The 13,865-nt window shown below is 40.4% G+C and overlaps 1 protein-coding gene across 5 annotated transcripts in view; it reads right to left on the bottom strand.

Annotated features, from left to right (window-relative positions):
- VSNL1 (visinin like 1) overlaps window positions 1–13,865 on the bottom strand; it is a 92,208-nt gene that overhangs the window by 52,027 nt on the left and 26,316 nt on the right. For all 5 annotated transcript variants that reach the window (XM_027640954.1, XM_027640951.1, XM_027640955.1 and 2 more), the window contains exon 2: window positions 167–333. In XM_027640954.1, coding sequence (XP_027496755.1) covers window positions 167–328 — 162 coding nt within the window. In that variant the 5' untranslated portion in view covers window positions 329–333. The remainder of the gene's footprint in view (window positions 1–166; window positions 334–13,865) is intronic.

Raw genomic sequence — 13,865 nt, 5'->3', positions numbered from 1 at the left:
CAGTAGCACTTCCCATTTATCTCATCATCATTGCTTCTCCCAGTAAAGTTATTCCTAAGTCTAAATGACCAGCAAGTCTTGACCACATGTTTGCTTTATTTTACTGCATAACTTTTTCTGCAGTCAAATAGTAGGAACTTAGTTATAAGTAAGTTAAATAACTTACTTTTACGTAGAGCTGCTGAAACTCCTCAAGGTTCAGTCTACCACTTGGACAGTCCTTTAGAAATCCTTTGTACCACTGTTTTAGCTCGTGTTCATTGAACTCCGTGCTCTTCACCAGATCCTCCATCACCTCGGGGGCCAGCTTGCTGTTTTGTTTCCCCATTTTGCCTTGAAAATAAATGAATACAATTAGCCAAACGTGGCCATTAAACTGGAATTGACATAAAGACTGAATTTCACATTGGTACTCACTGCTGCTTTCTGTCAAACACAATTTCCCAGATCTGTTAGTGAACATGAACCTTAGTCATATTTGAATATTGGAGGCTGAAAATATTGAAAAAGGCAACATTCTTCCTTCATTTAGGAATCTCAAGGCCTGGAGACAGACTACTTATTTGCCTTAAAATTAGGCAACATACAGCATTTTTTTACACTAAGATTGAAAAAGATTACTTAATTTTTTTCTTTGAATTTACCAAAAAAAATCAGAAATTCAGGGATGTCCACAGAATTACTCTTTGTCTTGAAAATCTCTTCTGATATGACACCCACATTAGCACCTATCCCTCACAGGTCCAATGCTGTGGACAGAGAGGCTTGTAACATACAGCACGAGGTGTTCCACTGGGAGGAAGCAATGCAAGACTCCACACACTTGGTCTCAAAAAATTATGAAACTGGAACAATAAATTTAATTCCTATATATTTGTACACATAAATGTATATATACACATATGTATACACAGATGTATATTTATATATATAATGCATAGTTGATTTGCACTAGATGGTTTACATTTCACACTGTTAACTCTGGAGATATTCAATGCATTAATCAAATACATTTGGTATACACACTTATAAATATTAAACATAAAACAACCAGAAATACAAAATATGCATGTATGTATAGATAAATACAGTAATTTCAGTATTACTCATGTTGGCCCTTTGAGATACTTCCAGGTTCTTTGACATTTCAAGAAAGACATCCTTTGACAGAACTTTAGAGAAATCCTCTTCTTTAATTTTTCCCATTCTGCTACAGTTTGCTTCATGACAGATGTCTTTCAGTTATTTTTTAGTCAGATGACAGACAACACTTAACTTGTCCTGTACAGAACTGCAAAGTGATGAATTTTTTTCCTGAGCCTAGCTTTGCATTTCCATTTTTATCTCCAGTTTAGCATCTATCTCTAATGACTGCACCACACTGAATGCCTTGATTTCTAGTCCATATGACTACCCAGTCCTGATATTAATCGATTGCTTTTGGCATATTCCCCTGTTTCGAAGGGGTAATTTCTTTCTCCTCAGAAGGACATACTTAGTTCTATTCCAACATATCGATCTATTTATATAATTTCCTTTATGGGAACCTTCCTTGAGCAGGTTCAAAGCTAATCACTCCTCCTTCATCTTTCTGAACTACAAGAACCTGCTGCAAGGGCTCACCCAGCTGTTAACTAAGGGCAGCACACTGCTTGCTCTAAATTTATTCTGAAGCTTTGCCAGTCTCCCATTCACATGTTTTGGTAAACTTAGAACAAATATGCAAGGGTTTAACTTCCCAGTTAATTGCCACAGGAATAGTTGTATACTCAGATATCCAGAAATCAGTAGTCTTGACCGAACAACTGGTTTGCAATTCACAGTATTTAGAACAATTGCCCCAGCTTTATCTCTGAAGTCCCCATCTTCTCATTTATGACATTGACCTAATTTGGCAAAATGTGAATTTAAATCCCATGGAGACTATAGCATACTAATACAGTTATTTCTCTAGCTCCAGCTCAGATAGCTTTTACATGAAACAATGACTGGTTTATTTGTTTTAGTCTTCATGGAGCCTGTTTATTTCCCGGTTTTGGTTTGTTTGTTTTTTTTTTAATTTAAGCTCTGTTACCTTTGCAGTCATAACGTGCTTTGCCTAGGACCCCAAAGACCTCTAATGATTCTCAGCAGTTATGGTAACTACCTTAGGTAGATTCATAAGACATCTTTTGGCTCTCTTAATTTAGCCAAGTGTTTTTTTACTTGACTCTTCATGTAGATTCTTATCCCCATTAATGTTTAACTCAACAACACCTATCAATGACAAAAAAGCCTCTTCAATGAGCAAAACTCAGGTGGTTTTGACTGACAACTTTTCTGTAATAGCAACTTTTCAATCTTTGTTGTGTTAACTTTAAAGCCCTTGGAACTGGCACTACACAGGTGGAAGCAGACAGAACTGTGAATCTCAGCTCCATCGTCCAAAGTTACCTGTATTGTTTTCAATATTGTGAACAAAAAACACTATAGAACATCTATAGAACATGGAGATTAAGCATGTAAGAATACATGAATAAACACACATATCCACATGTAACCTTTTCTATCATCAGATTCAGAGAAACAAGACACCAGCTTTCTGCTTCTGTGATATGGGTCCCTAATTTTGGTCAGCTGCTTGTCTGCCACAGGTAATCCAGTAAGTCCCAAACACCTTCCATCCATATCTGATGTACTTCACCATAGAATATCCTATAGTAAATGAAAACCACAGCTGACATTATGATAAACACTCTCAAACACTTATTTTTTCCACAGAATCAACCTAGTATTTGAGAAAGGTATAATTTGGGACTGCTGGGTTCTGTACTTTTATTTGCTGCTCCAGCACAGCATGGTGCAAAATCTGCTGGGCTCTGTTTGAGACATGCTGACCAAGCTGGTCACAATGCCTTTCTGGAATTAGAAGCATTCATTCTTTCTCCATGTTTTAAAGCTCTTTTCTTATAGAACCGAATTACAATCTGTAAGAAAGCTCAAGAGTCTCATAAAATTACCAAATATAATCTCACACTTCTGGCTATGGGAGATCCACCTTGTTTGGGAATAAAAACTCAAATACACAGATTATCTAGTTAATCATATCCTAACATCTTCTAGAGCTTCACTGAATCTCTTATTACTATAGAAAAAGTACAGTCACCCATTAGCAATGAGTATGCTACCACCAACACATTTAGTTTTCTAAATTAAAACTATTTTTAATTAACTTATAATCACAGTTTTGCAAACATGCATTTTCTTTGTGAAAATCTACAAATATGCATTAGGAAAAGACAGGAGAGAACAGCTGCACAATCACTAAGTTTTCAAGAAGAGGAAAGATCACTCTGCAAGCATTTCTTTCTTTAGTAAATTTTACCATTTTAAACTATAAATTTGCTTCCAATTTCCATACTTCCAGCCATGTAATATGACAATTGAAACACTGCTATTCATCTTCCATTGTGTTTTCTGGCAAAAATTATGAAAGGGAAAAGGAAAAAAAAAGCAACATACTTTGACTTCAAGCCACTGTGGGGGAGAGATTCACAATAAACAAGGTATTTGGGTGCCACATGGCATCAATAAAGGTGACTATCAATAAAGGGGACTATTCTGTTCCAGTGAGGTTACTCTGGCAGGAGAACGCTTATTTAATACTAACAAGGACAACACAATCCAAAGTAGAGATCAAGAAAAACAGTAAAACTCTACCGTTGTGTAACAAGTAGCAACAGCAGTGAAGGTTGAGTTTAAAAACATGTCCCTTTTCTGAAATGCTCAAAGAGGCCATCAGCTGCCCAGAGAAAAAGGCTTTTGAGAAATACTTAGTAGACTAGTACTCCAGTACTTCATTAAGTAACACCTTAACTGCTGCTTTCACAGGTCCATAGGAAGGTCAGATTTAAAAGATGGAAATTTATTAAACAGTCAATCCCCAACTTGAGGCAGTCCAGGCTGTGCCAGCAGCAGGCAAGTGCAATACGAAGATGTATCTGCCTGCTCTTTGCCCTGCTGGACCTCAAGAGGCCCATGCCAGCCAGCTTGGGAGGTAGGAAAGGGCTTCAGCAGCAGCTGGAACTTACTCTAAAATGTTTCAGCAGCATGGTTAGCAAACATTTTATATGATTTACTGGGGCCTTTAGAGGCAATGGGCATTAAGTCACCATGTAGAAAGGGGAAAACAGTTCTTCCAGTTTTAAGACCTGGTATCATTTGTTTAATAGCTTTCCTGCAATGCTATCATGTGTCCCACATGTGCTTGTGCTATTTCAAATGCTCTCCACTCGATTATCATCCAAAGATCCTGGCCAAGCAAGGTTTTTTCCCTGGAATATCTTACAGCAATTCCTGCACAGGTTTATCAGGTCTGCAGCTCCCACTTGGCTTGCCAGTACTAAGCTGCCAGTGTGAGCACAGTTCTACAAAACAAAATTTTATTAAAGACGTAAGGAAAAAATACTTGAGTTCAATAGCAAAACGTGACTTACGGAACCTTGTTTGCTGTTTAATGATTTCAAAAGATCTCCCAAACTGTTGCTAACACAGCTTCATTTGGACCGACTTCTTTCCCCTCCTCTCATTACCCTCCAGCCTCCTCAGCAAGTGCCCAGAGTTCAAAGGGACCAAGTGCAAACAAACAGAACTCTGGCTGTTCCTAAGGAAGAATAAACTGAGTGCTTCCAAAGATCTTACTGAAAAAGGACCCAAATTCCACTGAGAAGACAGCACCAACTATGTCCAGCCCTGTCCTTGAAAACCAGTTCTGTGTTGTTTTGCTTACTTCCCCTAAACACAGTTACATAAAACCATTTCCTTTTCATGTTGCTTCAGGAAAAGTGCTGCCAGGAGGTTGAGGGGGGTGATCCTTCCCCTCTGCTCTGCACTGGTGAGACACATCTCACCAGTTCACCAGGTCACTGGATCCACTGCTGGGCTCCCCCTACCAGACAGACACGGACTTACTGGAGCGAGTCCAGCAAACAGCCACAAAGGTAAGCATTGGTCATACAAACGAAATCTGAGAGGGCTAGGGCTGTTCAGCCTGGAGAAGAGAAGGTTCAGAGGGTCTTATCAGTGTGTGTCTAAACACCAAATGAGGGGAACAAATATGGCAGAGCCAGTCTCCTCTCAGGGGTGCCCAGGGAGACAAGAGGCAGTGCGCACAAACTCAGGTTCAGGAAATTGTCTTAATGTAAGAAAATGCTTCTTTACTGTGCAGGTGATCAAACACTGGAAGAGGTTACCCAGAAAAGTTGTGGAGTCTCCATCCTTGAAGGTACTCAAAACCCCACTGGACACAGTTCTGTGCAATCATCTCTAGCTGACCCTGCTTGAGCAGGGGCTTGGACTTGGGCATCTTTGGAGGCCTCCTCCAATCTTGGAGATTCTGTCATTCTGTGACACAGTTAGGGGGAAATGGGGCAGTCATACCACCTGTTTTTGGCATATGCAGTAACTGCCTAATTTCACTAAATTCCCCCATGGATAGCTGAGAGAAAAAGTGCTCATCCAAAGGATCATTTAGAGAAGAGGTGATGGTGACTGAAGTCACCTCCCTCCCCTCACTGATTCCAGAAGTGCCTTATATCCCTGGGCACAAGCACCTAACTGATTGGAGCTACCCCAGCTAATCCCCGTGTACTTTGGCTGCTTTGACACCTGACCATGTTCACAGTCCGGTTTCCCAGTAATTCTGCATGAGCTGAAGTAGTTGGTAGTCAACTAACACCTCTGCAGCCTCGTGAGTTCTGTGCATTTGATGAATTCCCTTGTATGGTGCATGTTTTTCTTGCTCTTCGCTGGCTTTGGGAAATGGGAATGAGTCGTGTGGACTATGCCAGAAGCAAATGACTGAACACTCACTTTGCCAGCTCAGCTGTGCTGGCAGGCACTCATTAGGTTGGAAGGAAAACTGTGGTTCACCCCCACCCCTCTGCCCACTCCCAGCCCACAAGCTCCTACAGGAATGTGCTGACTCCTGGGGACTACATGTGAAATCCAGGCATTGAGCAAGCAAGCGTGGTGGGTGTCTTTGCAATCTTTGACACAATACAAATCTATAAATGGTACATCAAACACTGTATAGACTCCAACATACATACATGCAGGTAACAAAACCCCAAACAATTAGTGCTGGGGAAAGCATATAATTTACAATAACAGAATCATTATCACATGAATTTTAAGCAGGTTGTTTATCAAATTTCCAGCTGTGTGCTGATACTAACTCTAACTCCTGAAGATTCCCAGCATCGTTCCTTTCTCTTCAGGCTACTTCAGACACTGCCTTTTGTAACATCAGTATGAAGGATAGATAGAAGCAGGCTATCAAGCCACAAAGATGCCTCATTTCTTCAAATACACTTATTGTTTCACAGAAGAAGATGAAATTTGGAGCTGTAGTGTGTCTTTCACAGACAAAACAAACAACGACCTCATAGCCAAAGCCCCATGGAAATAATTACCCAAGGAAATGTACGTGTGGAAAAGAAGAGGAATTTTCCCATCCCCATGGAGAGAGACTCTTCACCAGGGGTTGTAGTGAAAGGACAAGAAGTAATGGTTTTATATCAAAAGAAGGTAGATATAAGGAAGAAATTTTTTGCAATAAGGGTGGTGATGCACCGGAACAGATTACTCAGAGTGGTTGATGCTCCATCCCTGGAAGTATTCAAGGCCAGGTTGGATGGGGCCCTGGGTAACCTGGTTTAGCAGAAGGTGTCCCTGCCCCTGACATGTGGTTGAAACTAGATGATCTTTAAGGTCCCTTCCAACCCAGACTATTTTATGATTCTATTCTCCCTAGGCAATTTGTGAAGCACCTCTTCACATCAGCTGTCAACACAGTTTCTAAGTCAGTTTGCATGAAGCAAGGATGATGCTGAGTCCTATACCTTGCATAGTAGAACCACACTAGAAAGTCCTTTTTTCTCCCCAGACATTCGAAAGATTAAGATATTTTAGAGAAGGTTCTGGTACTGTTGCATGATACTGGCTCTTAAGATGCTGACACCATGTAAGTACTATACTATGATTAAACCTTTTGAAAAAGGGGTCAGTCGTGTTAGAAGGAACTAGTGGAGGCAGCAGTTGTTTTTTTCCTGTCACTGTCTCTCCTGTAAGCCAGATCCTCTTCAGTGATCAGGAGCCTTTACTTCATGATGTCATGGTGTATCAGGGTGAATTTACGCTGATACTTTTGGTCTGTGTTTGGCCCAGACAACTGTAAAAGTTCTGTTCTTTCCCTGCCAAGTTTTGAGAAAACAAGTACTGATAAATTGGTACCTCGTCCTTGGAAAGAGAGCTTCTTGTATAAACTATATTAATTGGTGTTCTGTGATTGGTTCATCGTCTGCCAAGGACATTTGAAGGAGAAACCAAAGAAGAGGGGAGGAAGTCACGACCCCCGACTCAGTTAGGGAAGAGCCCCGAAGCATACTGTGCATGTGTAGGGGGAATTCCAAAATTCTCACGCATGCGCTGAAGGGATGCACTTGCATAATAAGGGGTGGGACGGAGGACCTCTGGCTAGGCGGTAATGGCCACACCTGCAGAGGCTGAGGTCATTCAATTAATTGTATAAAAAGCAGATAACTCTTCTTTGGGGGGAGCTAGCTTCACAAAAAGGACAACATTGCCTTTGGCGGGGACGCCCGCCAGTTTGTGAACTTACTGACTCTCTAAGGATGCAGCTTCTGCTACGGCATTATTATAGGCATGCTAGGCTGGCAAGATAACTTTATGGGCAACAGCTGGGTAACTGGGAAGGTCATGCTGGGGGCTTGTTCTTCTCCTCCTTCCTCCCTTTTGGGTTTGGTTGGTTGGTTGGCCACCTCTTGGTAATAAATATCAGTTTTGTTGAGCTTGCAACAGTGGCAAGGTTTTCAAGATTCAGTATGGTCCAAACCCCTCCCTAATACACATGGCATGTGTGGCTCTCCCGCAGATGAGTTTGACCCCCGTGAGTCAAAAACTCCCTCAGTTGGCTCAGTCCCATCTTCCTACTCCCTTCTCAGAACCGCTGGATCTAAACACACAGCGGCTCCATGTCTGCACTTTGCTTGCAAGAAAGAAGAGCTGCAACCTCTAGGAGTGGAAGATGAAAGAAATCCACCTCCAGGTGTTTGCTGTCAGGACAGAAAAGTCAGGCAAGGAACACCATGCCAGACACTGGCAGAGGCACCAAGGGCAGAGTACCTGACACCGTGACAGCCAAATGGGGCTGGACAATACCAGGCACTGAGGACCCCCTCTAGCTGACCCTGCTGAGCAGGGCTGAGCACTGCACAGTCTTCAGAAGTCCCTGCCAACCTCCACAGTTCTGTGACTCAAGAGCTGCAGACATACTTTCAGTAATAATTGTGGGAGAAATCGATTATCAGGTATAGGTAGAGCTAATAGACTTTTATGTTGTTGTATTGCCCATCAGTTACCTCAGGACCATGTTGTTCTCCCTACTCAGAAGCAAAACCAAGCCTGAAGGAACAGCTTTCTCCTTCAGACAATACTTGGAGCTCTATTTTGAGTTTCTAACCAACTATGACTGAAAAATAAGAATTTACATGTGTGTGTGTATGAGGAAGAATCTCTTTACTGTGTGGGAGACCGAGCACTGGAACAGATTGCCCAGAGAGGTTGTGGAGTCTCCCTCACTGGAGATATTCAAGAATTGTGTGGATGCAATACCGCGCAATGAGCTCTAGGATGACTCCACTTGAGCAGAGAGGCTGGACCAGATGACCCACTGTGGTCCCTTCCAACCTTATCCATTCTGTGATTCTGTGTTTGTGTAACACTATACTGCTATATACTGAAATATGTAGCAGACATGATTTACAGCTGATAACATAAACCTCAAACTATGGGTGAAACAAATAGGCTAGATCCTGATTTATATTACACTACAGCAAAAACTGGAATAAATCCAGTGATTTCAGATTACTTTACTGGCTTTACCAAATATCAGATTCAGGTCCATAATCTCTTTGTGCGAAAGAAATGGGGAAAAATATAGAGTAATTACATTAAGGAATGCAATTATCCAACCGAATTGAATAATAAATGGAGAAAAGAGGTTTAACCAAGAGAAGAGAGATATATTTTTAAATTTTATTTGAAATGAGATGGATATTCAATTAGATTCAAGCAATAAACAAACATCTGAAAGGGTAAAAGCTGTGCAGGAGGATGCTCTAACACAACAATGACTGGTATGTAGGGCTTTTTTTTTCTGGGTGACTAGGAAGCTAAAACTGGATTTATTTCATTAAAAGCGTGGATTTGTTTTCTGTTGAGTCTGGAATAAAGCAAAAGGGAGTTCTCTACATTTTCAATATGAAAATCAAGGGCAATACCAGATTCACCAGTAGTTCCACTGTTGATGCACTCCTCTGAGTCACAGTAGGGCTCTATTCAAAGCCCAGTGCTGAAGCTGGCAGCCTAGGTAAAAACTAACCTGGTCTGAAGAACATGGCAGAGTCTTATTTCTGCCCCCTTTCCTCATTTTTATTGGGAAGTTGCTTACAAAAGCTATAGCTAGCTCTTCTCCTTTGCAAGTGGACATGGATGGCAGGACACAGCACAAAGCTAAGAATTCCTTGAGTTGTTCAACAAGACACAAGTGCTCAGAAGAGCTTCCAGGCTCTATGACTTAGCTTTGTACTTGGAAAGACAGGGACAAGATCCCTCTTTTGCTTGTTCTTTCTCTCAGGCTCTTTCAGACCACAAGGAGGAGAGTGTCCCCATTTCTACAGAAAGTTTAGGCTCTGAATGATCAGTTGTCCTTAAGAAAATTTTTACTTCCTCCTTACCTTTGTTATTTGGCTTTGATGCCTATCATAACTCAAACTTGTTTGTTTGTGAATTTATTTCCATGTCAACCTATTTTCCAATATTTCAGTAGAATTTAGTGATTTTTATGTTCTACAAAATTTAGTGATTAATTTCTGGAGAGAACAATATGCTTGTTAATGCTGAGACAAACATGTTAAGTTCATCCGTTGCCATAGTTTCATTTTGCTACTGGCCCAGTGTCTATTGCCGGTGGTGATCAGTGAGTAACAAGGAGGTGTGAACTTATGAAGAAGACTCATTTTTCAGCAGTGGAATATGTATTTTCTTCACAGTCTGTTGTCCTGAATTTTTTCCTTGTAAATAATAATCTTAAAATGCCTGCAGCACATTTACTGTACCTTTCCCTAATAATTCATAAGCTGAATACCATTGCAATCACCTAATTATCCAGAATGCTCCAATATCAGAGCCTTGATTGCTGTGCCAAGTTTGTTTTGTACCTTTTATGAAATATAAGAGTTTTTGATTTCTCTGAGTTTTTATTCTAGAATATGGTTTCCAATAAGCTTTCCCTCATGAGATGTGAAATCTGGAGCCTCCTGGACACCACTACTTCAGAGTGGCCACTGGAACAAGTTACATATCAGCACTGATAGTCACTTTCTGAGCCTTGCATTTCAAAAGAGTGGTCCATACAATTTTAGATATTTCAGAGATCTGTGCACTATTCAGTACTCCACCTTTTTGGGGATAATTTCTGCAAACATCTCTTTTTTAGGAGAAGACTGACAGGGCATGCATGTACATTATAATTTCTCTGAGTAGGTTCCAGTCTTATTCTGGAACCACGGGACAACATTTGTGTAGATTGTAAACATCCATCTAGTTTTGATATGTCAAACTGTATCAATATTTCCTCTGTCTGAGATACAGAATTTTTGCTAATTCGTAGGGACTAGTGTGAATTAAAATTCTGCTTTTCTTTGAGTTAAAGATTATTGAAGGTTCATGCTTGGGGATAAGGTTTTTTAAACTTTAGCCACTGCCTTGACCTCATTTACATATGCACATTTTTTTCCTTAGTTTTCAATTGTTTGTAGATATTCATTTATTTTGTCATAAAGTTATCAAAAAGTATTACGTGCTTTCTCCCCACTTGTATTACATTCTGATTTGCTATCAGTTTTCCATATTGTTAGTTTGAAATGTCACTGTACTCTGGTTTGATACGTGCAAAGCCAAACTCCTTAAGCTGGTATTGTCACTAAGAAGTATTTTCACTGTTCACCTTTCAGCTTCATTTTAATTTGAGTTTGAATCCATCAGATGCCTTTATAGGACTGCATCTCTGACTCATAAGTCATTGGGCTTTGCTTAATGGTACAAGATTCACTCTTCATTTATATCCATATTCCTCATCACAACTCTTTCTGCAAAGGTGCACTAATTGAATCAAATGTTTGATGCTTAAAAAGTCAGTTGTCTTTGGTCCCTCTGCAGTCAATGGAGATGGCCAGAAATTTCAGTGTGATTCACCCCATACAGAGAGAGATGTCTGAAAGAGGCAGGATGAATATATGCATGAGTATTTTAAGACAGAATGAATCACCAAGTGTCTCTTTCTTTCTGCTGCTTGTAGAGGCAGCCTTGTAAACTTAGATCTGAAACTGGATTTCTAAATGCTTAAAGTGACACAAGAAAAATCCTACCTTGTTTATTAACAGTGGATAACCTAATGCTGTTCCTGATCTCACTAGGAAACACATACATTTGCCAAAGTTGACTTTTATTCCTATACATCTCAATACTTATTCAGGTTTGATTAATGTCATGACAAATGTAACATTCTGGTGTACCAAATACAGGCAGTCCTTTCTAAAATGCTATTTACTTCCATCAAAGATGTGGAAAAACTCTTTTCCACCCTTTTCCAGGCCTCTTCAAACCAAAATAGTTTTAAGTAGCTGAACTCCAGAGATCAAGCTGTTCAGGATTGTTTCTTTATGTCCATGTCATTCCCTGCTTTTTCTTCAGTATAGTTCTCAAGTCCTTGCCTCAAAGAGTAAGATAAATAATTCTTCTTATTATTAAATACAACATTCTATTGTAACGAATTTCACTCTGATCACGTAAATGCTAAATTACATTCTCCAACCCACCTCTAATATCCAACTCTCTCCTTACCCAACACAGTCCCTTTAGCAGCCCCATCCAGTAATGCAAGACCCTGTCTCATTGCTCTGAATTCACAGGAAGAAGAAGGTATGGTGAGCACTGTTATGTCCATCCTGCAGACTCTGTTGGAATTAACAGCAGCCAAGATCAGTGATTGGATTGTTTTCTCTCTGTTCCCAACTTACACAGCAGTGACAGGGTCTCTTTTTCATCTTGTTCATGCTCTTGTGTCCTGTAATGACAACTATATATCAGCATATGGGCTACAGATAGTGTTGTGATAACTGAAATAAATATAAGCTAACACATAAAGATACACTTTAGACCTTTTGCTTCCATTCCATTTCTCCCTGAAAAGGAGCACCCCAGTCTGGAGTTAGCTCGCTTTTGCACACCCATCTATGACTGTCGTCACTGAGCTGATTTCAACAGATTGCTTTGACCTATGGGCTAAAAAACTACATTACTAAAACCCACATGGCTGTATTATGGAAGATATTAACAGAAGCAGTTAGCAGGAAAGGAGATTACAGCTTTTTATTTTACTAAAAACCTTTCAAAATCAAAATAAAGTGTTTACATCATTGTGGCTAGTGATCCATTGGCGCAATGCTCACCCCAAATTCATTATAAACAAATCGTCAGAACTATCCCTTGTGACTGCTTCAGATGGAGCATGATTAAACGCAGAGGAAAGACATTAGTGAGAAGATGAATCATAATTCTGCAGAATGAAATCAATGGCTTTACACTTTTCAGTTGGACGTTGAGGGGTGATCAAAAATGTTACTCATACAAACAAGTGAGCAAATGAATCACACACACAGCTTGAACAGGAAAAATATACTTAAAATTCGCCCAGCAATAACACCAGCTATCAAGGAAACACAGAAGAAAACCTGAAAATATTTTCCTAAGGTAGAATTTTCAAACTTTGAAATGCAAAGTTTTTCCATCACTTTTGATATTATGGTTTGGAATAAATGCAATAAATTTCAGAGTCGTTGGATGGCTCATTTGAAGTAACATTTTAATACCTTCAGTCCAGCTCTAAGCAGACAGGTTGGTAACCACTTCACAGCAACAAGGATGAGATGACCTAACTGGTATGACTTAAGCCACTCCAGTCACCTCAGCTGTCTGGACACATGTTGATGTTTCAGACACCTTAGGCCCTTACAGATGGCATTAGACACCTCTGCTTAAGCAGCTGAATCAGGTGAATGTGATCTCGCCCTCATAATTTAGACAGCTAACTTAGAATCACAGCTAACTTAGAATCATCAATTCCAACAGCTAACCCAGTAACACCGTGTTCAGCCCTAAACCATGCTACACCCATGTGCCTTCTGAACACTTCCAGTGATGGTGATAGCACCACTTCCATAGGCAGCTTCCTTCAATGTCTGAACACCCTTTGAGTGAAGAAATTTTTCCTAATATCCAAACCTCCTCTAATACAATCTGAGGCCATTTTCTCTCAACCTGTCGCTTGTTTCCTGGGAGAAGACCAACACTCACCACACACTTGAACTAACAAATCAGTTAAATGACACAGTGCCCTGTTTTGATAGCAGAGAAAAGCCATCACAGAGAAACCCTGCTCGCTGAAATTAATTCATCAGGCTTCTATCTATAGACTCTCCCTCTGGAGTCCATGAAAAATGCCTTAATCTCCACTTGCTTCTGAAGGTTGGATCTGAAGGTTGGATGGGAAATAAGGTATTTCTGATCTCACTCAACAGGCTGATGCTGTTGTGCTATGCTATGCTAGACAACAAGCTGTCAGCCCTCCTGTCCACTCAAACCAGCACACACACAACCAGCAAGGAGTGCACGTGCAGTCAGAACAGGTCAGCAGTGCCCAAGACAGAGCTGCCAGGTTCACCTGTTCTTTGTGACTATGCACA

This window comes from Corapipo altera, unplaced genomic scaffold (genome assembly GCF_003945725.1).
Source record: "Corapipo altera isolate COAL_440 unplaced genomic scaffold, ASM394572v1 46, whole genome shotgun sequence".
NCBI classification, from domain to species: Eukaryota; Metazoa; Chordata; class Aves; order Passeriformes; family Pipridae; genus Corapipo; species Corapipo altera.
This window is presented reverse-complemented; position numbering and strand designations above follow the sequence as displayed.